Source organism: Brassica rapa, chromosome A10 (genome assembly GCF_000309985.2).
Source record: "Brassica rapa cultivar Chiifu-401-42 chromosome A10, CAAS_Brap_v3.01, whole genome shotgun sequence".
In the NCBI taxonomy this organism is placed as follows: Eukaryota; Viridiplantae; Streptophyta; class Magnoliopsida; order Brassicales; family Brassicaceae; genus Brassica; species Brassica rapa.
Genome location: NC_024804.2, coordinates 1035578 through 1061689, shown reverse-complemented (window position 1 = coordinate 1061689; position 26112 = coordinate 1035578). Strand labels below are relative to the sequence as shown.

Sequence of the window (26112 nt, the reverse complement as noted above, 5' to 3'; positions counted from 1 at the left end):
TGGCGGGAAAAATACGTTTTTGCAATTTTGGCGGGAAAATGTGTTTTGTGTTTTGGCGGAAAAATATGTGTTTGGGGTGTTAGCGTGAAAACATGTTTTTTTGTGATTTTGGCATAAAAACACGTTTTTTGGTTTTTGCGGAAAAATACGTTTTTGTAATTTTGACGGGAAAACATATTTTTGCAATTTTGGCGGAAAATTGCATTTTTGGGATTTTGGCGTGAAAAATAGTTTTTAGGTTTTCGCGGAAAAACGTGTTTTTGTAGTTTTGTCAGTTTTCATATGTGACAAAAATAATATTATTTTTAGGTTTGTAATTTGTAAATTACATTAGGGGCATAATAGACATTATATCATTTTGAATGAACCATCTCCATTCAAATGATCCAAATTGGTTCAACTGAATGGACTTTAAAATTAAGCCTAAATTTCCAAAAGTCATCCGGATGATCCATCTAAATGAATTGTACTTTTAGTGCCTAAACAAACAAAACTCTCATCTTCATCCAAATGACTCATCCAGATGGAGAAACAAACGATCATTTTAGCTAATTAACCCTAATGATCATGTACTGATAAATCCGTTTTAAATTATACGTAAGAGAACCAGTCAGTAGATATTGATACAAACACTAAAACGAGTTCTATAATCACTAGATATTGATACAAACACTAAAATGAGTTCTATAATCACCAGTTAGACCTAAGAAACAAACATTAAAACCAATAGAATAAAAGTTGATATAAAACAAACATTTAAACGAGTTCAAGTCTCCATTGTGGAAACCCTATAACCGGAAATAAAATCAACTAATAAAGGAGTTACATACAAATATCAAGAACTATATTCAGCGTATCAATCTTTAGGCATGACTTGATCCGCATGTACTCCCGAGTCTTGAGGTTGAGGAACTGGTTCCAGCATGCGTTTTAATATCTCTTCTTGCACTTCTTGTTCTTCTTGTTGAGTCATGCTTACCTCCATATTTTGCAAAATCAAACCAACCTCTGGGCCACCAAAATCACAACGTAAATCATCCCACTCAGGATCACGGAGAAGACTCTGTAAATCTATATGCTGTTGCTCTTGATCTTGTGGTTGCTTGACGTCGCCATGTTCGTTTGCTACCATCGTCATGTCATTCTGATAGGCAAAACCAGCTTCTTGTTGCTCTTGTTTCGGTAAGACGTTGGTGTTGTTGTGATTCTCCACCTGAGATGGGACAAGAGGAAGCTGTCCATGGTTGTCGTTGCTCTGAGGAGGAGGAGGCATGACTTCCGAGTCTTGAGCTTGGGGAACCGGTTCCAGCAGTTTTAATAGCTCTGGCGCAATCGGTCCATCCTCTGGGCCATCAAAACCAAAATCATCCGAAAGGAGATAGCTCAGTAGATCTTTTATCCGTTGCTCTTGATCTTGTTTGACGTCGCCATGTTCTTTCTCTACCATCATCTTCATGTCGTTATGATTAGCAAAACCAGCTTCTCGTTGCTCTTGGTTCGGTAAGACGGTGTTGTTGTTGTAGCTCTCCACCTGAGATGGGACAAGAGGACGCTGTCCATGGTTGTTGTTGCTCTGAGGAGGAGGAGGAGGCATGACTTGAGCCGCATGTACTCCCGAGTCTTGACCTTGAGGAACCGGTTGCACCAGTTGTAATCTCTCTTCTTCCAGTTCTCGTAGTTGTTGTTGAGTCAAGCTTACGTCCATATTTGGCATAATCAAATCACTACTAAAACGCAAATCATCCCACTCAGGATCATAGAATAAACTCTGTCGATCTATTTGCTGTAGCTCTTGCTGATATTGTTGTTTGATGTCGCCATGTTCTTTCTCTACCATCATCGTCATGTCATAATGATTAGCAAAACCACCTTCTCGTTGCTCTTGGTTCGGTAAGACGGTGTTGTTGTTGTAGTTGTTCTCCACCTGAGATGGGGCAAAATTGGTATCCCACGAGAGACACGGTGCTTGGTTGACATTGCTCGGAAGAGGAGGAGGAAGGGGAAGAGTGGGTGGATCTTCTTGCTCTTTCCCTTCGTCTAGAATTTTCAAGAGTTCATCAATGTCAATCGTAAGATTATCATCAAAAGCAATATCATCCAATGGATGAGGTTCTTGGTTGTCGTTGCTCTGCTGCAAAGGAGGAAGGAGAAGAGGATCTGGTGAATCTTGTTGTTGATTGACGTCGTTGCCTTGGTTAAAACTTGGCATGAGTCCATAGCCAGTCATATCACCCTCTGCGTTATGATAAGCGATATCTCCCAATGGATAATGTTCTTGGTTAACGTTGGTCTGAAAAGGAGGATGTAGAAGATTAAGTGAATCTTCTTGGTCTTGTTGTTGTTGCTGATGTTGATTGAAGTCGCCACGGCCATTCGGATAAACAACATCTTCCAATAGATTCTGTCTTTGGTTGTGGTTGCTCCGCAGATGACGATCTACAAGAATATAATCTTCTTGCTCTTCTGGTTGTTGCTGAGGTTGATTGACGTTGCCACCTTCGTAACCTTGCATAGCAGAACCAGCTTCTTGCTGCTCTTGGTTTGGTAAGACTACGTCGTTGTTGTTGTTGTTGTCTTTTTTCACATGATCAACCTGATGAGCAGCAGGGACATGGGGTTTGAATGTCTCGTCACTATGAAGTAGTCTGACATGACACAAGACCAAATCATGGAACTCATCACCATTCCTGTGAAGGGAATACTCATCCATGTGCCAGTCAGTCTTCTCCTTCTCTAACTCCCCCGCCACGTTCTTTTTGAACACCAGTTCCGTCTTGTAACCCATCAACTCCTTGTCATTCTTCTTTATGTCTTTTTTCTTACCTACTGATTTCCACGTGCCCCCTAAGCTATCTCCGTTACTCGGTACCATCCGGCTCACTGACCTGACACCTCTTATCTTCCTCGGAACAAAATAGTACCATTCGTTTCTACTATACAGAGGGTTCGTGTCGTGATGGAGAAGCCACGGCGCGTCTCCGTAGACGTTCAACGTTTTGATGAAACCGCTTATGTTCTTCTCCACCTTGTTCTTAAGATGAAGCTTCACCAACCCCAACTCCGTTGGTTGAAATCGCGAACCACGCGGATACGTACGCATAGTTATGACAAATAACAAGAACGAAGGAAAGGAATCAATCTGTGCTCTTTGTTTCTGTTTTCTTTTGCTGAGAATGAGTTTCAGGGAGTAGGGGAATCACTATATATAATTACATGCAGTTTCCATTTTTTTTTAATGTCGGCTTAAGTAAATTTTTTTTTTTCATTATATCAGATATATCTATCATATTTTTTTAGAAGGTTAATTACAATGGTCACCTTAATGAATTAAATTTATTGTCAAAATATTATTATTAATTACTTTTATTTAACGTTTTGTTAATAATTGTTTCCAAATCACTTTATTATCAAAGATGCAATATCTTTATAAATATGTATATATAATTTTTATATAAAACATTTATTTAATAAAATCGAATTTCCTTTTATAAAACTCAAAACGAATTTTCTTAAATTATAAATAATAAAAATGATTTTATATAAATCAAAATAAATTATAATAAAAAAGATAATATCTTAGTATAAAATTATATCTAAGCCCTATAATTTAAGAAAAACTAATTGTTTTATATTATATATCAAAAATGTATTATCAAAAAGGAAATATATTTAATATATAATTAATATCCAATTTTCTTATGTGTACAACATGTTGTTTAATGAACAAATATGTATATATAACTTTTATATAAAACATTTATTTCATAAAATCGAATTTCCTTTTATAAAACTCAAAACGAAGAGATCACACTAACAGCTCCTAAACGCTCGCAGCAGGAGCAGTTGCAACATTGGCAAAAGAATAGAAGAATGCTTGTATGACACACTCCTCTTTGCCTCTCTTTTGCTAATATGTAAAAGCAAATACAAATTTAAACCAATATCATATTATCTATATTTTATTAGAGTTTTTGTTTCTTTTTAAATTTTATATATATATATACATATGTATATATATATATATATATATATATATATATATATATATATATATATATATATATATAATTAGAAGTTTTCTTTAGTAAGGTGTGTAACATGTAGTTATTCTTGGTGTAGGGGTGGACGTTCGGGTATCCGTTCGGGTTCGGATCGGGTATTTCGGATTTTCGGGTATTTTGGTATAGAGGTGTAGAACCCGTTCGGGTATTTCTGTACTTCGGGTCGGGTTCGGATATTTTTAGTTCGGGTTCGGTTATTTCGGATCGAGTTCAGATATTTAAATTTTGAAAAAATAAAGTTAAATATTCATTTCTAAAATTTCTTGTATTTAAAAATATAACTTTCACTTAACTAATTTTTTATTTTTAATAGATTGAATGGTTAATAGATCTGGACATAACATTTTGAAACTAAAACGACATTAATTTGGTTATTTTTTTAAAATTTTGGATTTAACTTTTTCTTAATTCTTGAAATAAAAAATTTGACATGCATTTTTAAGTGACGTTCTCCTCCCGTTATCGAGATCAATGTTGTGACTGTTGTCACTATAACCAACAACACTCTTTGACCCATCTTTTTTGAAGAACAAACCATAGTTTGTTGTTCCTTTCACATACCGCAATATGTGCTTGATGGCTTGTTTGCGTGAGTCTCTCAGATTATGTATGTATCTGCTAAGAACATTAACTGCGTAACACAAATCGGATCTTATGTGAAGTAGATACCTCAAACATCCTATGATTCTTCTGAACTATGTATCATCAATCTCTCGTTCATCTTCAGTTCTTGAGGTCGTCAAGTATGCCTCCATTGGAACATGAGTTGCATTACACGCTTCTATCTTTGTGTTACACATGATTTTTTGAGCATACCTTTTTTTTTTTCTGATTTCGTCTGTTTCTTGAATCACTTCTATGCCAAGGTAGTACGTTATTTTATCTAAGTATGACATTTCAAACTTCTTAGATATTTCTTCCTTAAATTTCCTAATCACTTTAAACGAAGTTTCCTTCATAAATATAGATCATCAACGTAGACGGCCATGATCAAGATTTCTCCTCCTTCAATCTTACGGTACACTAATGGTTCATTTGTGCACTTCTTAAATTTCATCCGCTTCGGAACCTGATCGAGTTTCATAGTTCATGATTTGGGTGTCTAGCGTAACCAAATTTTCATGCAATAATTCCAATGGTTTTGTTGCATGAAACATAGCCTTAGTCGAAAATAAATATCCAAACTCACGAAATTTATTAATTTATAGAGATTTTATAGTAGTTTTGAAATACTTTTGATCGTTTTTGATTTGGTCGGATCGAAGTTTACCAAACTTTAGATTTGACTGCGGGTCAGGTAGATAACCGGATCCGGTTTAATCAGTGGCTGATGACGACTTTCTTATCGTATAAACGATCTCTCTCTCTATCTTCTTCTTCTTCAACATCAAATCTCCAATTCGGATCAATGGCTTCTCACTCTCTCGTCTCTTCTCCTCATCCCTTAGCTCCCTTCTCCTCTCACCATCACCATCGTCTCCACCACTCCCCCAATCTCTCCACTCTCCCTTTCCCCAAACCAATCAAAACCAAACCCAATCACTCCCTCCAATGCTCCGTCTCAATCGAGAAAGAAGTCCCCGAAACGGAACGACCCTTCACCTTCCTCAGAGACTCCGACGACTCCTCCCACTCCTCCTCCTCCTCAACTTCAGTCAGAGCTCGTTTCGAGACCATGATTAGAGCTGCTCAGGACAGCGTCTGCGAGGCCATCGAAGCCGTCGAAAACGGTCCGAAGTTCAAAGAAGACGTCTGGTCTCGTCCCGGCGGAGGCGGCGGGATCAGCCGCGTGTTGCAGGACGGGAATGTGTTTGAGAAGGCTGGGGTGAATGTCTCTGTGGTTTACGGTGTGATGCCTCCCGAAGCTTACAGAGCTGCGAAAGGCTCTGCTTCGGATCAGAAGCCTGGTCCGGTTCCGTTCTTTGCTGCGGGAGTTAGTTCGGTTTTGCATCCTAAGAACCCTTTTGCGCCGACTCTGCATTTTAATTATCGTTATTTCGAGACTGATGCTCCAAAGGGTAAAAAAGTTAGATTCTTTTGTGTGGGGATTGTAAAGTTGTTAGCTTGATTTGATTTGGTGTTTTTCGTTGAAGTGTAGATGTTCCTGGAGCTCCGAGGCAGTGGTGGTTTGGTGGTGGAACTGATTTTACGCCGGCTTACATCTTTGAAGAGGATGTCAAGCATTTTCATTCGGTATTAACTTTGTTCATTCTTGCTCTAAAGATATGAGCTTTGTGGTTGATGGAGTTTTGCTCTTATTATAAGCTTTGTCTTTTCTTGTTGTAGATTCAAAAGCAAGCGTGTGACAAGTTCGACCCTTCTTTCTATCCACGATTCAAGAAGTGGTGTGATGACTACTTTTACATCAAGGTGTGTCTTTTAAGTTTCATGTAATTCCGATTGTTTTTGTGATATCTAGAGTCTTTGAATAAGTATTGATTGTGTCAGGAATTTGAAGATTTTAAAAAAAAAAAAACTATTTGATCTTTGATTGTAGCACCGTGATGAGAGACGAGGACTTGGAGGGATATTTTTTGACGATCTTAATGACTATGATCAAGAAATGCTTCTGAAATTCTCTACTGGTAATGGACTAATTCTCCAAAATGATGATGTTAGTGTTCTTGGTTGACTAATTTTAGTTGATATGGGATTTTTTACAGAATGTGCGAACTCAGTGGTACCGGCTTATATACCTATAGTGGAGAAGAGGAAAGACATGGAATTTACAGAGCAGCACAAGGCATGGCAACAGTTGCGAAGAGGAAGATATGTCGAATTCAACTTGGTAATATATATAATCAGTCTCATCTCTTGTGAATCCTTGGCTAATGACCATCTTATCTAATGTTATTTGTAATGGTTGGAAAAGGTTTATGATCGTGGAACGACATTTGGTTTGAAGACGGGAGGGAGAATAGAGAGTATTCTTGTCTCTCTTCCGCTGTCAGCAAGATGGGAGTATGACCATGTAAGTTCCTTTTCCGATTTGTGAAAGATACTAAAGTCCTAACTCGTTCGGATATAACAAATGTAGTAACGGTGTTTTGTTGGGTGCAGAAACCGGAAGAGGGGACTGAGGAGTGGAAGCTGTTGGATGCTTGTATCAACCCCAAGGAGTGGATATAGCATGTTTTCTATTGAGACTTGAGTGATGTTGTTTCTATTGTTTCTTGTTTGTTTAGTGGATTAGATTATTGAAGAGATGAAGGATTTTGTAAGGTGATGTGCATGTTAACATGTGTCTGAAACGCCGAGTGGCTACCAAGACAAACTTAGGTGATGTGCATGTTACCAATGCTGTATTTTCACAAGTGACATGTTTATCTACAAGCTCCAATCCAATTCAACTCGTTAAAGAGAGAAAAAAATTGCTTAAAGATTTGAAATTTAAGCTGGCTGAAGAGTACTAGGTCAAACAATCCAAATTTAAGCATAAAACAACCATGGCTCGTAGCAGTAATCTAATCAGTAATCATATATTGGACACTGATGCACATTTCATCATATATAGGACATGATAAATTGATAATTCTTACCTAAGTGCAAAATCTCATCACCATTAAACTTCAAATCCTTAAAAACTTGTTAAAAAAAAGATTCACTTTGTCGAGAATTGTTATTTTTCTTTGTTTGTTTTGTCCTATTCTCTACACTATAAATCATGGAAATTGAATCATGTTTTGCCTTAACGTGAATCCTTACTAATAAAAGGGACCTTTTGAGGCTCCATAGAGCGTCCACATCAGCGAAAAAAAATTCTCTCGAAAGATGACACGTGGCATAAAATATAGTTTTACATTTTAATATTACTAATTTTTAAAAATTATAAATAATATGAAACATAGAGCATAAAAAATGGAAAAACTACATTGAACATATGTAAAATTACTATTTTTCACTTTAAAAAAAAGACGGCTTAATTCCATAATGTAATATTACCATTTTACATTTTTATTTTTTAAAAAATAATATGTAAACATACAACATAAAAATGGAAAAACTACATTAAACATATGTAAGATTACCATTTTTCACTAAAAAAGACGGTTTATCTCCATAATGTAACATTACTATTTTGTAAAAAAAAACATTATATATAATTTTGAAAATAATAAATAATATGTAAACATACAACATAAAAAATGGAAATACTACATTAAACATATGTAAGATTACCATTTTACATTTAAAAATAACAATAAAATGTAAACATACAACATAAAAAATGGAAAAACTACATTAAACATATGTAAGATTACCATTTTTCACTAAAAAAACGGCTTATCTCCATAATGTAAAATTTCTATTTTATATTAAAAAAAAAACATAAATATAACTATTTGACTATTTGTCCAAGTTCTTCTATTAAACATTGCCGTTTTACATTAAAAATGGAAAAATACATTAAGATTTAAACATCTATCTTAAAATATAAAATATAGATTAGTTAGGGACCTTTTGAGGCTCCATAGAGCGTCCACATCAGCGAAAAAAAATTCTCTCGAAAGATGACACGTGGCATAAAATATAGTTTTACATTTTAATATTACTAATTTTTAAAAATTATAAATAATATGAAACATAGAGCATAAAAAATGGAAAAACTACATTGAACATATGTAAAATTACTATTTTTCACTTTAAAAAAAAGACGGCTTAATTCCATAATGTAATATTACCATTTTACATTTTTATTTTTAAAAAAATAATATGTAAACATACAACATAAAAATGGAAAAACTACATTAAACATATGTAAGATTACCATTTTTCACTAAAAAAGACGGTTTATCTCCATAATGTAACATTACTATTTTGTAAAAAAAAAACATTATATATAATTTTGAAAATAATAAATAATATGTAAACATACAACATAAAAAATGGAAATACTACATTAAACATATGTAAGATTACCATTTTACATTTAAAAATAACAATAAAATGTAAACATACAACATAAAAAAATGGAAAAACTACATTAAACATATGTAAGATTACCATTTTTCACTAAAAAAACGGCTTATCTCCATAATGTAAAATTTCTATTTTATATTAAAAAAAAAACATAAATATAACTATTTGACTATTTGTCCAAGTTCTTCTATTAAACATTGCCGTTTTACATTAAAAATGGAAAAATACATTAAGATTTAAACATCTATCTTAAAATATAAAATATAGATATTAACTAAATATAAAGTATAAGAAAGAGAAATACTCAATATATTGAAAAATAAATAATAATTAAATATTATAAATATATAAATATACGAATTATATATACAATAATAAGTAAATGCACAATTTTTAAAAAATGGAAAGAGTACATTAAATATTAAACATCTATCTTAAAATGTAAAATATAGATATTAAGTAAATAGAAAGTATAAGAAAAAGAAATACACAACTTAAAAACAATGGAAAAAGTATATTACGATTTAAACATCTATCATAAAATGTAAAATATAGATATTATGCAAATAGAAAGTATAAGAAAAGGAAATACACAATTTAAGAAAATGGAAAAAGTACATTAGTATTTAAACATCTATCTTAAATCCTTACTAATAAAAGGGACCTTTTGAGGCTCCATAGAGCGTCCACATCAGCGAAAAAAAATTCTCTCGAAAGATGACACGTGGCATAAAATATAGTTTTACATTTTAATATTACTAATTTTTAAAAATTATAAATAATATGAAACATAGAGCATAAAAAATGGAAAAACTACATTGAACATATGTAAAATTACTATTTTTCACTTTAAAAAAAAGACGGCTTAATTCCATAATGTAATATTACCATTTTACATTTTTATTTTTAAAAAAATAATATGTAAACATACAACATAAAAATGGAAAAACTACATTAAACATATGTAAGATTACCATTTTTCACTAAAAAAGACGGTTTATCTCCATAATGTAACATTACTATTTTGTAAAAAAAAAACATTATATATAATTTGAAAATAATAAATAATATGTAAACATACAACATAAAAAATGGAAATACTACATTAAACATATGTAAGATTACCATTTTACATTTAAAAATAGCAACAAAATATAAACATACAACATAAAAAAATGGAAAAACTACATTAAACATATGTAAGATTACCATTTTTCACTAAAAAACGGCTTATCTCCATAATGTAAAATTTCTATTTTATATTAAAAAAAACATAAATATAACTATTTGACTATTTGTCCAAGTTCTTCTATTAAACATTGTCGTTTTACATTAAAAATGGAAAAATACATTGAGATTTAAACATCTATCTTAAAATATAAAATATAGATATTAACTAAATATAAAGTATAAGAAAGAGAAATACTCAATATATTGAAAAATAAATAATAATTAAATATTATAAATATATAAATATACGAATTATATATACAATAATAAGTAAATGCACAATTTTTAAAAAATGGAAAGAGTACATTAAATATTAAACATCTATCTTAAAATGTAAAATATAGATATTAAGTAAATAGAAAGTATAAGAAAAGAAATACACAACTTAAAAACAATGGAAAAAGTATATTACGATTTAAACATCTATCATAAAATGTAAAATATAGATATTATGCAAATAGAAAGTATAAGAAAAGGAAATACACAATTTAAGAAAATGGAAAAAGTACATTAGTATTTAAACATCTATCTTAAAATGTAAATCTATCTTAAAATATAAAATTATTAGTAAATAGAAAGTATAAGAAATAGAAGTACACTTACTAATAAAAGGGACCTTTTGAGGCTCCATAGAGCGTCCACATCAGCGAAAAAAAATTCTTCCGAAAGATGACACGTGGCATAAAATATACTTTTACATTTTAATATTACTAATTTTTAAAAATTATAAATAATATGAAACATAGAGCATAAAAAATGGAAAAACTACATTGAACATATGTAAAATTACTATTTTTCACTTTAAAAAAAAAGACGGTTTAATTCCATAATGTAATATTACCATTTACCATTTTTATTTTAAAAAAATAATATGTAAACATACAACATAAAAATGGAAAAACTACATTAAACATATGTAAGATTACCATTTTTCACTAAAAAAGACGGTTTATCTCCATAATGTAACATTACTATTTTGTAAAAAAAAACATTATATATAATTTCGAAAATAATAAATAATATGTAAACATACAACATAAAAAATGTAAATACTACATTAAACATATGTAAGATTACCATTTTACATTTAAAAATAACAATAAAATGTAAACATACAACATAAAAAAATGGAAAAACTACATTAAACATATGTAAGATTACCATTTTTCACTAAAAAAACGGCTTATCTCCATAATGTAAAATTTCTATTTTATATATAAAAAAAACATAAATATAACTATTTGACTATTTGTCCAAGTTCTTCTATTAAACATTGCCGTTTTACATTAAAAATAGAAAAATACATTAAGATTTAAACATCTACCTTAAAATATAAAATATAGATATTAACTAAATATAAAGTATAAGAAAGAGAAATACTCAATATATTGAAAAATAAATAATAATTAAATATTGAAAATATATAAATATACGAATTATATATACAATAATAAGTAAATGCACAATTTTTAAAAAATGGAAAGAGTACATTAAATATTAAACATCTATCTTAAAATGTAAAATATAGATATTAAGTAAATAGAAAGTATAAGAAAAAGAAATACACAACTTAAAAACAATGGAAAAAGTATATTACGATTTAAACATCTATCATAAAATGTAAAATATAGATATTATGCAAATAGAAAGTATAAGAAAAGGAAATCCACAATTTAAAAAAATGGAAAAAGTACATTAGTATTTAAACATCTATCTTAAAATATAAATCTATCTTAAAATATAAAATTATTAGTAAATAGAAAGTATAAGAAATAGAAGTACACAATATAAAAAAAAAAAGTAAATATATAATATAAGTAAATACCCAATTTAAAAAATGGAAAATTACATTAAGATTTAAAAATATATCTTAAAATTTAAAATATAGATATTAAGTAAATAGAAAGTATAACAAATGGAAATATACAATTTAAAAAAAAATGGAAAACGTACATTAAGATTTAAACATCTATCTTAAAATGTAAAATAGAAATATTAAGTAAATAAAAAGTACAAGAAATGGAAATACATATACAGGAAAATAAATAATAAGTAAATAATGTAAATATATAATATATGAATTATATATATAATAATAAGTAAATACACAATTTTTTTAAAAATGGAAAAACTTCATTAAGCATTAAACATCTATCTAAAAATGTAAAATATATAATATAAGTAAATACACAATTTTAAAAAATAGAAAAATTACATTAAGATTTAAATATCTATTTTAAAATATAAAATATAGATATTACGTAAATTAAAATATAAGAAATGGAAATAAACATTAAAAAAATGGAAAAAGTACATTAAGATTTAAACATCTATCTTAAATTGTACATCTATCTTAAAATGGTAGTAAATTATATAAAAATGGAAATACCACATTAGACAAAAAAATGTATAGTTTTACATCAAGAAAGTCCCTATAAAACTCATTATTCCATCAATATCAACCTCACTTTATCAAGTAAAACTTCAAAGCACTCGAGCAAAAAAATGGTTCCACCATCAACTTTTGCCGTCCCAAAAACCTTTAATGACCTTGAATGTGATTTTTTATGACAACAAATTTTTTGTTAGGTGGATTCATTGTTGGGAAACCCACAACTTCCAAAAGCCAAACTTATTCATGGGAATTGAATTGCTTTTCATAGAGTCAAAGGTATTGTTACAATTGTTAATATTCATACTAACTCTTTCATGATCAAACCATTATAGTTAATAATCATTCAAGCGTTTATCCTGAAACACTTTCTTCCTCGCCGAATCAGGTATTGGTTCATGTTGGTTTAATATTGTTTTTGGTTTATTAACCGGTTTAGGATAGTCCTATTGTAAATATAATTTAAGTTGGTTTTGCATATATTATGCTTAAAATTAAATAATAGTAATATTATGCTTAAAATATAATTTTAGAGAGTTTTCAAATATAGTTTAGAGAACATTATACGTGATGAATTTAATTTATTAAACTCGTTTATTACTTAAAACTAAGTTTTTTTAAAAACATACTGAGTTATAAATATCAATGATGGATTGGTGAGTATAACATGAAGACAAAAATATAAATATTTTATTTTAAAGATAAGAAATTCAGTTACTCAATATATAATATCTTAAATTATTTTTAAAAAATATACATAATTTATATATATAGATTAATCTTCCAAACTTAAACTATTATATTATATATGAATAATTTTTTTAAATAAAAACAATTTCTGATTAAAAAAAATAAATAAAAACAACAAATGGTTAAACATCAATATCATCTAGGTTAAGTATACGAACAACACAAATTCAAACATCACAAAAAATATTTACATAAACATTATAATACAATAATTTAATCAAAAAATACAATAAAAAAAATAATATTCAAAAGAATAGTTATATACTTAAATTTGAAAATCAAAGATATTTTTTCTAAAATTGTAATTACCTCGCCAAGAAGATCGACCATCTTTTTTACGGATTGATCGATTGTTGAGCATGTGGTCGATCCGAAAATACTATGCAGTTTAATTAAATATCTAAAACATTTATTCCAACACTCAACAGATAGTTTTGCTAAATATGATAACTAGATAGCCAATAAAATTACAAAAAATATTTAAATAGTAAAAAATATGTTAATTTAACGTGTTAAAATTTAAAAATAAATTTTAGTTAAAACATACATCTTAACATTTATATAAATATATATCATAACCTAAATATAAATAATTTAACAACTTAAATTAGAAAAATATAAAAATCCCGGGCGTAGCCCGGGTTAATCCCTAGTAACAACTATACAAATCCAGGATTAGTTACTACTTGCCACAATTAACATCTTTACAAACCTGTTAAAAAGGAAAATAAAAAGATTGAGTTGTCTTATTGGGAGAAAGAACAAAATAATGGTATTCATCAATAAGTATTTTAGTTTATTGTTTGGTCCAATGGTCCTACTCTTTACAGTAACATGTAAAGTGCGGCAAAGAGTCTCTCGACCGTTGCACAAACACCTTTTGCGTGTAACGCTCATCACGGCCCACATGGCCTCGTAGGGCCCATTAAAATAAATTTCGTCCCTATCAACTGCATATAATTCCAAAGCTACCCTCCTCGTAGTTTCATATGTACATAAACATCCAATATCCATCGAGGGATGAAAACGTCATTGACAAATATAAACAGTGATAATGCTGCCATGTCATCCACCGCTTGGATCTCCCAAGGGTATCTATGTAAATGCAAGAAGCTGACAGTTTCTTTAATGACTACACATGGCAACATGCTATTGGATAGAGACTGATGTTTAGTGATAAATAGAGTACATGCCTTGATCCTCTCTCTCTGTACAAAATCGAGAAGGCGAAGAAGAAGAGAAGAAGAAGATAGGGAAGAAACAGCGCCGTGTTATTAAGGTTGGTAATTTCCGTGTCTCTGTGTCTTGGCTTCTCTTTTCTTCTGTTATTGTCTGAAGAGTCTCTGTGTGTTTGTGTTTTGAGTGGAGATAAGCTTTTGAGAAGAGTGAAAGAAGATGGTGATGGATTCATCAAAATGGTGGTGGATTGGAAACCACAACACGACTAATTTCTCTCCATGGCTTCACTCTACTCTCTCTGGTAACTTCCTTTCTCAATTTGATTCTGCTTAATGTCTATTGGTTTCCAAAGTTATTAACTTTTAGTTGTAATTATAATTTTGAAGAGTTGGATGAGAAGACAAAGGAGATGCTGAGAGTGATCGATGAGGATGCGGACTCTTTCGCCGCACGAGCCGAGATGTATTACAAGAAAAGGCCTGAGCTTGTTGCTATGGTCCAAGATTTCTACCGCTCACATCGCTCGTTAGCCGAGAGGTACGACTTGTTGAGACCTTCCGCTGTGCACCGACACGGCTCAGAGAAGAGTCGTCATGAGAAGTCATCAACTTGGGATGAGTCTTCTTGGTCCGAGGCGTGCGAGACTCATGACGAGTACTACGCTGAGTCCGAAGTCGATGACGGTGAAGACAAATGGGTCGATGAAGGTGAGGAAACGGAAACATCCCGAGTTGATGATGGGATGATGAAGGAAGAGGTAGAGAGGCTGAGAGAGGAGAATAAGGTTTACAGTGAGATTGTAAGGGAGAAAGATGAGGAGAAGAGAGAAGCTATAAGGCAGATGAGTTTAGCGATTCAAATGCTTAAAGAAGAGAACTCAGAGTTGAAGAGATGTGTTTCTAACGTTGTTGCAAAGCATAATGATAAGGAGAGTGATGTTTCTCAGAGGAAGCAACAGATGTGGAGGGCATTCGAGTTTAAGAAGCTTGAAGGGTTGTTTGGGAGAGTAGTGGGCAACTGGGTCGTCCCAAAGACAGAGTCTACTACTTCCAGAGAGCTCATGACTCTTTGAAAAAAAAAACAGAGAGGTCTGTGTGATCAGAGCAACTTTCCCTAAATATCTTTGTAGTCTGTGACAGGTAAGAAGAGTATACTCGAGTAGTTAGTGTAAGGCCTCGTAAGATTATAGTTATAGCTAAGTCTATGCATGTTTGTTTTACATTTGATGTAGTTCTTTCTTTGCTTATTTATTCGTTCTTTCGTTTGGAAAATCATTTTTTTTGTTCTTTTATTTTGTAAGTTCTTTTTCTGTGTGTACTAAGTGATTACAGTGGCTTGTTTGTTTAAAAGTTTTGTTGTTTTTTTGTTTGTCAACATAATATATTATTAAGAGAACCAAGTGATTTGTTTACAAAGTCTAGCTTGCTTAGCTAAAGCATCAACATTTTCTAGAAAAGTCTTGGCCATTGTTGTTTAAATTCGGACAATGTTCTATTTACATACATGAATGTGGTTTTGTCCAAGATATATGATAAGTCCGACTCTGAAGAACCAAAGAAACGAGCAATGTGACGATCACATAAGATAACATCCATCAGCACTTAGTCATCTATCAAAAGACATATGACAGCAACTTATAATTTGACTTTAGACTTTTGACTCTTGAGGATATAATAAAGCTACTTCTACTCTGTTTTTTTCAATCGTATAGATTCAGTTGAGACTTGAGAAGTTAAGATTAGCTACTAGCATCCTGCCGTGTATCGGTGTATGCAAAGAAACGAATACGACCTCGTTCGTATGATACAGAATAAATGTTTTAGAGAAAAGTAACAAAAAGGACAGAGACTTGTATGTCGATTGATTTAACATTATTATTCTTTAAAAGCACGTTATTGAGATCGGATATACATTGATCTAACGGCTATAGTATATTTTGTATTATAATGAATTATTTATTGATATGTCAGGCAAAGTCATTTTGCAAGTCTTGATAGTTTTTTGGTGATCTTATTGACGTCTTCATACATAGTATAAATCATTATCATCTACTTACATTAATCACAGTGGAGTTTATTTTAGTGCTAATTAAATTGAGCGACAATGGATAGTTTTTTGGTTTCTTCTTAATTACTCTATGGAGTACTTCTTAATGACTAGTTCAAACAAAACCCATTTAAAAAGCATACTACCAAAACTCAGCTGCAACTGTAAGTGTTTAGTAAGACTAATTACGTCTTGAAAACGCTATTAGCAAGGACTAATTCGCACACATGCACATACACGGAAAACATGTGGGGTCAAAACGTAAAGTTGAGTAAAGTCAGTAGTCTTTTTGCGAAATTCAATGTAATCTAAGAGCTTATAATCAAAATCAAGTTGATTTTGCCGTTGTAGACTTGGCGAATTGGAGGACAGTCTGTCATCTTTTATGTTAATAAAATTGCCAGCTTATTCACGCACTCCATGGCTCCAATGCTAAAATAGTTATTTAATAAAATAGTAACAGAATATATTGACAAGAAAATAATAACAGAATATAAAAACGCGGGTAAAAGGAAGGATAGTTACGTAAATTAGCATTACAAGACCTTAATTCAGACAAAACAATCCAAAGTGTTCCCTCGCATCCTACAGGCTTGCCTTCCTCTTTGTACAGCTGTTTTAATGGCAATCTCGTAATTTGTTAACACCAAACGAGTCCAGATTTAGTCAATATTTAATCTAACCCAGCTTTGCCATCCAGAAACTCCTCACTTTTTATTTCGAAAAGAGTAAATAAATATTGAGGAAGAAAGCTGTAGAGAGAAGAAGAAGAAGTCAATAGAGAGAGAGAAAGAGACGACAAATGGCGGAGGAGAATGAAGAGAGGGTGAAGCTGTTCGTAGGACAAGTTCCGAAGCACATGACGGAGGATCAGCTCCTCGCATTGTTCCAGGACTTCTCCATCGTCCACGAAGTCAACATCATTAAGGACAAGATAACGCGAGCTTCCCGAGGTTTTTCTCTTTTTAAAAAAAAATAATTTCTTCCTCTGTTTTCTCCGTCTTCATCGTTTAATTTTTCTTTGATTTCTCTTGAAACCTTAGGTTGTTGTTTTCTGATATGTTCTTCAAGAGAAGAAGCAGACAAGGTGGTCAATGGTTGTCATAACAAGAAGACTTTACCTGGGGCGAGTTTCATTTCACCATTCTTAATTTCCACTTTTTTTGCTTGATTTTCTCTTATTTTTTCTGATGATCAGTGTGATATTTCTGGTTACCTTAAAGTGGTTGATCTGTTAGTTGCACATTTATCAAGCCGGTTGGAATCTCGAGATTGATTTTCCTTCCTTTTCTATCTCTAGATCTGCATTGTACTTTTTCACCCTACTAATTCCGGATTTGTTTAGTTCAGAGTTTTGCATGTTGTTGTACTACATCAGTCTTGAATATGATTGATTTGGTTGACCAAAAGCTTCCTGACCGGAGCTCACTGGTTGTTGGAATCTGATTACTTGAGGTTTAAAAATGATTATATATTGTTTCTTCAAACCCACGTAAACTATACAGCAAGACTAACTTTAGCTTTAGTTTTTTTCTTACTTGTTGATTGATTGCTAATAATATGTTGAGCGCATCTTAGGTGAGAACTTGATTCATCTAATTAATGTTCACTTCCTATTGTTATTTTCAGGCGTCTAGTCCGTTGCAAGTTAAGTATGCAGATGGCGAGGTTGAAAGACTAGGTACGCAACATGCTTCTGGTTGATGGTTGCACAATGAACACATTTGCATAAATGATTTTTCTCTGAAAAGTTTCCGCATTTTAAGAAAATTTTCTTGCAATCCAGAGCACAAACTTTTCGTCGGTATGCTTCCAAAGAATGTCACTGAAGCTGAAGTCTTATCCTTATTCTCCAAATACGGAACCATAAAGGATGTGCAGATTCTAAGAGGGTCTCTACAAACTAGCAGAGGTGTGTGTACCCATCATTTGATTGTACATCTTAGTTAAGCTCTACTTATATGTACCAACGTTTTGACTTCATTTTGACTTTTCTTAGGCTGTGTTTTTCTGAAGTATGAGTCAAGAGAACAAGCGCTCGCTGCTATGGAGGCTATTAACGGAAAACATATAATGGAGGTGTGCGCTTATACAACAAATTGGGACATTTTTCTTACTTTATAAAGACTTATATAGAGAGTGGCAATTTCTTTATTTTTTCTTTTGTTTCTTTTTTAGGGATCGAATGTTCCTTTGGTTGTCAAATGGGCAGACACAGAAAGGGAAAGACAAGCCCGAAGACTTCAGAAAGCTCAATCTCATGCCTCCAGGCTCGCTAACTCTGATCCACAAAACCCTTCTCTGTTTGGAGCCTTGCCCATGAGTTATGTTCCTCCTTATAACGGATATGGCTATCATGTAAGTCCTTGTTCTCTCATTTACTTTTAGTACACGTTCTTAAATGCATCATAAACTGTAGCAACCACACTGATCTAATAAAATATTATCTCCATTCTCTAAGCTTTTATTATGTGATACTAGCCTTAAAATATCTATGCACTATAACAGGGACCTGGAACTTATGGGTACATGCTACAACCTGCATTCCACAATGTGATTTCACCAAACCATGGCGCCAATAATGCATTGCATGGAGCCGCTTTGACCGAGTCTGTTCCACCGCGTTTAGCCGCCCGTAGAAACTTCCCTATGCCTCTTGGAAACTACAGCTATCATGGTCTTCAGTATCCAATGGCGTTTCCGAGAGGGATGATCAGTCCTCGCCTTCCCCTAACCACTGTTTCACATGGCATTTCAAATAATGGCACATCGTCACCTTCTTCCCTTCAAACTGAAGGTTAGTTTAGTCCTAACCAAGAACATATATGATTTTGAAACAAATTATTCCTTATGCGTTTGAACAATTTTATGGTGTTCAGGACCGGCAGGTGCAAATCTATTTATCTACAACATACCTCGGGAATTTGGAGATCAAGAACTTGCGGTTGCATTTCAACCGTTTGGTAAGGTTGTAAGCGCCAAGGTTTTTGTAGACAAGGCCACTGGTGTAAGCAAATGTTTTGGTAAGAAAAATATCACCACCACCCTTCTTTTTCATAGACTCGAACTAGCGGTTGACATTATATTTTGTTACCACAGGATTCATTAGTTATGACTCACAAGAAGCTGCCCAAAACGCTATTAACACAATGAACGGTCACCAATTAAGCGGCAAGAAGTTAAAAGTTCAGGTTAAGAGAGAAAACGGCCAACAACAACAGAGTAGCAAACCCGTAAACAGCTGAAGGATCATCATCCGCGGGCTGGAGTGGCGGTTAACAGCAAACCGGTTTAGACATTAAAAATTTGGATGGATGTTGGATGAGGTTAAACTGGAGTACAAAAGTTGCTGGCCGTTATTAACATTTGCCAATATAAAAAAAAAGCCAAGTCTCATGTGGGTCATGAACTCTCAACCACTCAAAAAGGCTGTAGCTTGCTGCAAAAGGTTCTCTTCCACTCACTTTTTCATTTTCCTTAAAATCGCAATACTACAATTTGTAATTTTATGTTTCATTGAAAAGTTCATCTATAAATCTCATGATTTATTAATCATTAATACATTCAATGGTTTATCGTGATCATTTTTTTATGTTTCAGTTTCATGTTTTTCTTTAAATAATTTATCAACGAACTTAGTAGTTAGCCATTTATTTTTCAGATTATTTGTTTCTCTATACAATATTATTCACGAACAAACACGCTTCGATTAAACTGATACGTCATTTTTCAATTTTAACAACGCAAAAATAGATAGATTGTCGAGACAATATACTTCATCGTCACATAACTATAATCTTTATTCGAAAGATAGTTTTACACATTGAAGTCACCTAACCAATAAACGAATCGTTTCTCTTTTTCTCCTTTTTCTTTTCAACACATTGAGACTCTGTGCCCCCCCCCCAAAAAGCAAAATCTATAAGAAAAATAATATGAAGCAAAAAACCATATAAAAAATAACATTATCATCATCAGAAAGCGTAATCACGAAATTATCCGCGCCATTCGTTGCACTGCGTAGTGGGCCTAGTCTTCTGTGGGCCGGCCTTAAGCGGACACGGCGTCTGCAACGGAGGCACCATGCAGTTATACTGCAGACACAGCGAGCTGCTCACCGGGATCTCCGCCGCCGGACTAATCTGTATCCCCGTCAAGAAGTTATGCTGCAGATACAGCGTCTGAATGCTCGCCGATAACAGCCTATCCACGAAGCTCGCCGGGACTTCTCCGGTGAATCGATTGCTGTTTAAGTAGAGATTCTCGACGCTTGAGAGAAGCGGAGATATCCCGCCGGAGAATCGGTTGTAGCTGAGATCGACGGTTGGGATCGTCACTTGGTTCCCCGGCTGAATCGAACCGTAGAAGAAGTTGCGTTGTAACTGGAGGTTGGTTATCGGGAAGGCGAAGACTCGACCGGGGATTGTACCGGTTAACCGGTTTAAACTGAGATCGAGGTAGTTAAGCTGGTTTAACCGGATTAAAACTCTGTCAACCGGTCCGGTTAATTGATTCCAAGCGAGTGATAGATACTTCAGAGAAGGAGGGAGAGACGCGGGAGAGATCGAACCGGTGAGGCTGTTGCGTTTGAGATCGATTCGGGTTAGCGATTGGGATAGAAACGGAGGGATTGATCCGGTTAAGTGATTGTGGCAGAGAATCAAATTGGAGAGCTCCGGTAAGGATCCGATGGCCGGAGAAATAGTCCCGGTGAGCTGATTGTAGCTCAAATCGAGCGTTCTGAGACGGCGAACCTCGCCGAGACTCGCCGGAATCTCCCCGGAGATGTAATTCCGGCTGATTGCGAGGAAACGGAGGTCTTTTACCTGAGAGATTGTAGCTGGTAAAGCTCCCATGATACGTCCGGGGACAATGGAGAGCTCCGTGAGAGCAGAGAGTTTGCCAATCGCTGGGTCGATCCGACCGGATAAACCGGGTGAACCGGCTCTGGGATCGCCGAGGTTGAGAGAAATCACTTTATCGCCGTCGCAGTAGACGCCAGCGAAGCCGCAGGGGTCAGAGGTGAAGTCCCATGAGTGGAAGAAATTGGAACCGGGCAAGTCGTGGAGAGATTTACGAATCGCTTGAAGAGCTAAGAAATCAACAGGGTCGAGCATCGCATCCGCGAAGAAGCTGAGCTGAAGGAGAAGCATCAAACACCAAATCAACTGAGAGAATCTCATCTTCTTCTTCTGCTTCTTGTAAGTGAGAGCTTCAAGAAACAGAGACTGTAATATATTATATATACAATAGAAGTGGAGAGACAATCTGTAAAGTGGGTTTTATTTTCTGCTTTCTCGTGAGAAGGCAAGTGAAGAAGTTGTGGGAGGTGTTCTCGTGGGAGCTTTAATGGGGGGAGATTATCAAAAGAAGAGAAAGATTATGGCTTGAGAAGGAAGCCAAAAACAAGAGGTGAAATGAATATTCTCCGTCTTCTTCCTCTTTACTTCGTTTTCTCTGCTTTTTTTCTTCTTTGTTGGCTTGTGATGGAAGATGATATGAAAACTAATAAAAATCTGACAAAAAAACAAAAAAAAATAATGCTAAATTAAGAGAAAGGTTAAACATTTGGGTTGTGTCAGTGAATACATGAAAAAGGCGTTTTCATCTGGGGAACAGGTAATATGTAAAACGGCTGTCCGAGTCTTAGCTTCGGATCAATTAGGTCCGGTGTCCAAAGCTCGGTCTCGTCACGTGACTTGTGTGTGCGTTTTACAGTCTCGAGTCACAGCTTGGACAAGTGAGAATTCCGTGACACGTCAGATTTATGGTTCGATCGTTACTTTATCTTTTTCTGGATTTATATAACATCCAAGGACATGCTTTTTTTCAATATGATTTTTTTATAAAGTCATATATATATTTCTTTACATTATATAGTAAAACAGTAGTATTGTATTATTATGCTAAGAAATATGATTATAAGTTTGAGTTTTACCGGGAGTTAGCTATTCTAGAAATGACATGAATAGTCTCGGCATCCAAGACAACAAGGAGAACTTTATCTACTCGTGGTCATCGTTGAAGGGTGAAAACGACATCCGGAATTTCTTAATGACTTCTAAAACGAACTAGTGGAACGTGATGGGTTTAGTGGGTGGGCGAAGCTGGTTTTGTTTATATTTTTATTTGAAAATTTTTTGTCGAGCTTGTAATCGGATCTTTGATCTCCGTTTACCGGGTTGCTTAAATATAATTTTATTAAAATATCTATACTATTAAAGCAGAATCCCTACTAGGATTCTGTTCATATTTTTGAAGTTATTTACAGTGACATGCCATTACCTTTTTTATATTAACATTAATTTTATTAATTAAATTCGGCCAGCATAATAAACCAATCAGAATGAAGAATATATTAGCCAATAACAATGCAGCAGCATTTATCAGCCTTACTTATGTCAAAAAAATAAAACTGAACTCCATAATATAATTATTAACGTTTGTGTTGAAAGCATATATTCGTAACTATACAAACCATAGAAGCATAATTCTAATATACACAATTATTATTTAACCTTATAAATTTCTGTAACACTTATTGTTTGACTTAGTGCTTATGAGTTATGATATGTTTGACATGTTTGAGAGCAAAGCACTATGAATTTTGTTTTACTAAGATCATGAAATATAAAGTAGTCCAAATGAATTTATAATGTGAATTACGAAATAAAGAATAGCATTCATCATTTTAAGATATTTTCATTTTTTTTTGTTTGTTAATTCATGAATTTCCTTGGGTAACAAACAAAATCAATAAAGATGGCCAAGAAAATCGTAAAATATCAATTTCAACTTCCTTAATATATGGACACTACGATAGTCTGCGAGTTTAACTTAATTAACTTGGCCAACCATCTCAATTGTATTTAGAAAAAAATCAGAATATCTAAAAAATATGTAATATATGTTACCAAAATAATGTCACCCAATTTGCTAATTATTAATATAGGATCCGCAAATATTGACCTCAATAATGATACTAACTATATTTTGATTCAGAAAATCTATCAAGTATATATTTTAGAATATACTGCACGTGTTTTCCTAAATATACTTTTACCTAAATACCTAATTGTTAGTATTTTAGTCTGACCAAAACTAAACCCACCTAAAACCAAGCGCTAAAGTGTTTTGTTTTTTTATGAATATTATAAATCCATTTTAAATCCATAATAATTGAAGTTTTATTATAATTTAAATTTTATGACTTAATTAAAATATGTATAATGAAAAACTTAAATGCTTATGAAATCTAAAATATAATAGTTTATTAAAAATTAAAATATAATTATATTTATTGATTAGAATTTAGAAGTATACAATTTTAAAATCTTTGAACAAAATTAATAAGCATTTTGGAAACATGAACAATCATTTATAAAGTAATATAATAAAAATAGGACATTTTTATAAGCAAACATAAAATATATGCAAAATTATAATAGTAAAGAAAGAGGATAATTTATTGAAATTGACTATAAACAAACATAAAATCTATGAAAATATTAAGTTAGACAAATATTATTAATTTTAAATGAAATTTAAAAAAAGAAACGATCCCGCGCTTTGAAAGCGCGGGTCAAAATCTAGTATATATATATAGTTGGATATATTGGTCAATGTAACAGATGGGAAAGCTTAGTCAAAAAAGCGAAGAACAGTCCTTAAATTTTATAATAAGTGTTCTGTTCTAACTAAGCCTGAACACTGTACTATCCACTTCCAACAAATTTTGCGACCAAAAGTGTATTCATCATAGATAGTTACCGATTTCTTAACGTACCAAGTTGACTTATTTATTAGTTCGATCGACTAAATTAAATATCAACTATTTTTTTGTTTGTTTACTGCATCCAAATGTAACTACATGAAAATATGATTATAAATATAAATCTTTTTGTTAGTGGAAATAGTCTCCAATAATCTGAAGTAAAACAAATAGATCAGTCTATGTATATGTAGGGATGGAAATAAATATGAGAAAGACAAAAGCTATGAAAATTTTGGATATGTTGTTGTAAGACAAAAGTAAAGAAAAATTGATAGTAAGAAAAGGTAGTACCAACTGCATAATTAGTTTGACAAAGGTCGCTGGCAAATGGTCCTTCTATTCCGTGTGGGTTAAGAAAAATAGTTGGTAAAATGTTGGACAACTCATCAGAGATTGATTTTAATTTTTATACTTTTTAAGTAAATTTGGTAAAATGTATGCTATATTTCTCTATTTCTTAGTCCATTGGTTATCTCAAAACTTGTTGTTTGTATGCTTAAAATGAGAAAATGTCCGTGTGGGTTAAGAAAAATAGTTGGCAAAATGTTGGACAACTCATCAAAGATTGATTTTAATTTTTATACTTTTTAAGTAAATTTGGTAAAATGTATGCTATATTTCTCTATTTCTTAGTCCATTGGTTATCTCAAAACTTGTTGTTTGTATGCTTAAAATGAGAAAATGTATGAATCGAGGCAAAACAAAAAGGAGCTTGGACCACAAGTCTTAAGAACACACACACATGCATGAGATGGTCAACATTTATAACACTTGCCCAAAATTTTAACATTTGTTTCACTACATACGCAAGCATCAACATAGATCGATACCTATCTGTACACTCTTTCCCTTCATTTTTCTTTTTAGATATTTGCTAATCTATCTCTAGGTTCGATGGTGCATATATATGTATTCATGGATGTAAAAACTACACATTTTGAAAGTAACTACATTATTCGTAAATTGTATAATACGTTAAAATAATGATTTCTCTAGGCTAATCATTCAAGTATACCAACCGTGCATATAATTAATATTTCTTTGTTATATTATAGTATTATACTCATTCTAAGAAGCTAGGGCAGTGGACCAAATTTACAATTCTGAGAAAATATCTGGATTTGCAAGAAAGCGAAAGCAATAAGTTCCAATCACAATGAACAAAAACAAAAAGTTTTGGCCTAGCCCACCACGAGACAATTAACACACTCCCTTTGGGGCTCTGTGTTTGTTTGGTTTCTGGTCGAATCCACTCACCAAACACGCTGTATAACTAGTAAGTGTAACCAAAATAAGATTTGATTTGACTTTGGAACCGGTTTGGTTTTCTTTAGGTCCTAATAAAGAAACTTAAAAGATGAATGAGAAACCTTTGTTGGGAAAAATAATAAATCTGAAAATGATGAAGATGGATGAGAGAGCTGATAAGATAAAATGATGGCAAGATTAAAAGAACATCTATAATGTTACACGCCTCCATACCTTCAATTTATGTTGACAAGTCTCTTTCACTTCACATACATATATTTTCAACAAAAAATCTTAATCAAGTGATTACCATTAAAAACATGGCTTCACATTTTGATTTCTTCTATAAACATTCTGTAATTGTTTGCATTTAGCTTTTCTGTCATTAATTCCTAGTTCGAGGTTAGGAGAATATATTTAATACATACCTAACAAAACATGACCAATCTATTCTCAAATCTTTTGTCACAATCATGTCCTATAAGCCCTATAACAATAACTTATAGTGTGCA

At 32.6% G+C, this 26112-nt stretch overlaps 5 protein-coding genes across 9 annotated transcripts; 3 read left to right on the top strand and 2 right to left on the bottom strand.

The window, feature by feature from the left end:
- Positions 1 to 274: 274 nt before the first annotated feature.
- Positions 275 to 5199, bottom strand: LOC117129048 (phospholipase D A-like). Its single transcript, XM_033282406.1, has 2 exons — positions 1646 to 5199; positions 275 to 1531 (listed from the first exon to the last, which is right to left on the bottom strand). Exons 1-2 carry the CDS (start codon positions 3098 to 3100, stop codon positions 857 to 859), a joined length of 2130 nt encoding a protein of 709 aa, XP_033138297.1. The 5' UTR covers positions 3101 to 5199; the 3' UTR covers positions 275 to 856.
- Positions 5200 to 5426: 227 nt separating this feature from the next.
- Positions 5427 to 7411, top strand: LOC103844502 (coproporphyrinogen-III oxidase 1, chloroplastic). Its single transcript, XM_009121288.3, has 7 exons — positions 5427 to 6079; positions 6160 to 6254; positions 6348 to 6431; positions 6559 to 6646; positions 6725 to 6849; positions 6934 to 7032; positions 7122 to 7411. The coding sequence occupies exons 1-7, from the start codon at positions 5470 to 5472 to the stop codon at positions 7188 to 7190; spliced, it is 1170 nt and encodes a 389-aa protein (XP_009119536.2). The 5' UTR covers positions 5427 to 5469; the 3' UTR covers positions 7191 to 7411.
- Positions 7412 to 14424: 7013 nt separating this feature from the next.
- On the top strand, positions 14425 to 15931 carry LOC103844503 (protein NETWORKED 3A). Of its 5 annotated transcripts, none has more exons than XM_018655262.2 (3): positions 14425 to 14627; positions 14720 to 14833; positions 14919 to 15931. In XM_018655262.2, exons 2-3 carry the CDS (start codon positions 14749 to 14751, stop codon positions 15602 to 15604), a joined length of 771 nt encoding a protein of 256 aa, XP_018510778.1. In that variant the 5' UTR covers positions 14425 to 14627; positions 14720 to 14748; the 3' UTR covers positions 15605 to 15931. The 5 variants fall into 5 exon arrangements, with proteins under 5 accessions (XP_018510778.1, XP_018510779.1, XP_009119540.1 ...); XM_018655263.2 differs by having other exon boundaries at positions 14478 to 14625; positions 14723 to 14833; XM_009121292.3 differs by having other exon boundaries at positions 14479 to 14632; positions 14727 to 14833.
- A 149-nt stretch (positions 15932 to 16080) lies between these two features.
- Positions 16081 to 20168, top strand: LOC103844504 (RNA-binding protein BRN2). The gene is made up of 9 exons (XM_009121293.3): positions 16081 to 17531; positions 17622 to 17704; positions 18208 to 18259; positions 18365 to 18490; positions 18578 to 18657; positions 18757 to 18936; positions 19087 to 19375; positions 19458 to 19601; positions 19678 to 20168. The coding sequence occupies exons 1-9, from the start codon at positions 17381 to 17383 to the stop codon at positions 19821 to 19823; spliced, it is 1251 nt and encodes a 416-aa protein (XP_009119541.1). The 5' UTR covers positions 16081 to 17380; the 3' UTR covers positions 19824 to 20168.
- Positions 20169 to 20334: 166 nt separating this feature from the next.
- Positions 20335 to 22356, bottom strand: LOC103844505 (LRR receptor-like serine/threonine-protein kinase ERL1). Its single transcript, XM_009121294.3, has one exon. The coding sequence runs from the start codon at positions 21759 to 21761 to the stop codon at positions 20574 to 20576; it is 1188 nt and encodes a 395-aa protein (XP_009119542.1). The 5' UTR covers positions 21762 to 22356; the 3' UTR covers positions 20335 to 20573.
- Positions 22357 to 26112: the final 3756 nt, after the last annotated feature.

Excerpts from the sequence above, each read along its gene's own strand:
- LOC103844505 (XM_009121294.3), bottom strand. The coding sequence starts at position 21,761 with ATGAGATTCTCTCAGTTGATTTGGTGTTTGATGCTTCTCCTTCAGCTC.
- LOC103844503 (XM_018655262.2), top strand. The coding sequence starts at position 14,749 with ATGGTGATGGATTCATCAAAATGGTGGTGGATTGGAAACCACAACACG. Across the intron at positions 14,834-14,918 it reads GCTTCACTCTACTCTCTCTG|AGTTGGATGAGAAGACAAAG; the intron begins GTAACTTCCTTT and ends ATAATTTTGAAG.
- LOC103844504 (XM_009121293.3), top strand. The coding sequence starts at position 17,381 with ATGGCGGAGGAGAATGAAGAGAGGGTGAAGCTGTTCGTAGGACAAGTT. Across the intron at positions 17,532-17,621 it reads GATAACGCGAGCTTCCCGAG|GTTGTTGTTTTCTGATATGT; the intron begins GTTTTTCTCTTT and ends TTGAAACCTTAG. Across the intron at positions 18,491-18,577 it reads GTCTCTACAAACTAGCAGAG|GCTGTGTTTTTCTGAAGTAT; the intron begins GTGTGTGTACCC and ends GACTTTTCTTAG.
- LOC103844502 (XM_009121288.3), top strand. The coding sequence starts at position 5,470 with ATGGCTTCTCACTCTCTCGTCTCTTCTCCTCATCCCTTAGCTCCCTTC. Across the intron at positions 6,432-6,558 it reads ATGACTACTTTTACATCAAG|CACCGTGATGAGAGACGAGG; the intron begins GTGTGTCTTTTA and ends CTTTGATTGTAG. Across the intron at positions 6,647-6,724 it reads GCTTCTGAAATTCTCTACTG|AATGTGCGAACTCAGTGGTA; the intron begins GTAATGGACTAA and ends GATTTTTTACAG.
- LOC117129048 (XM_033282406.1), bottom strand. The coding sequence starts at position 3,100 with ATGCGTACGTATCCGCGTGGTTCGCGATTTCAACCAACGGAGTTGGGG. Across the intron at positions 1,532-1,645 it reads AAGAAGAGAGATTACAACTG|GTGGAGAGCTACAACAACAA; the intron begins GTGCAACCGGTT and ends GTCCCATCTCAG.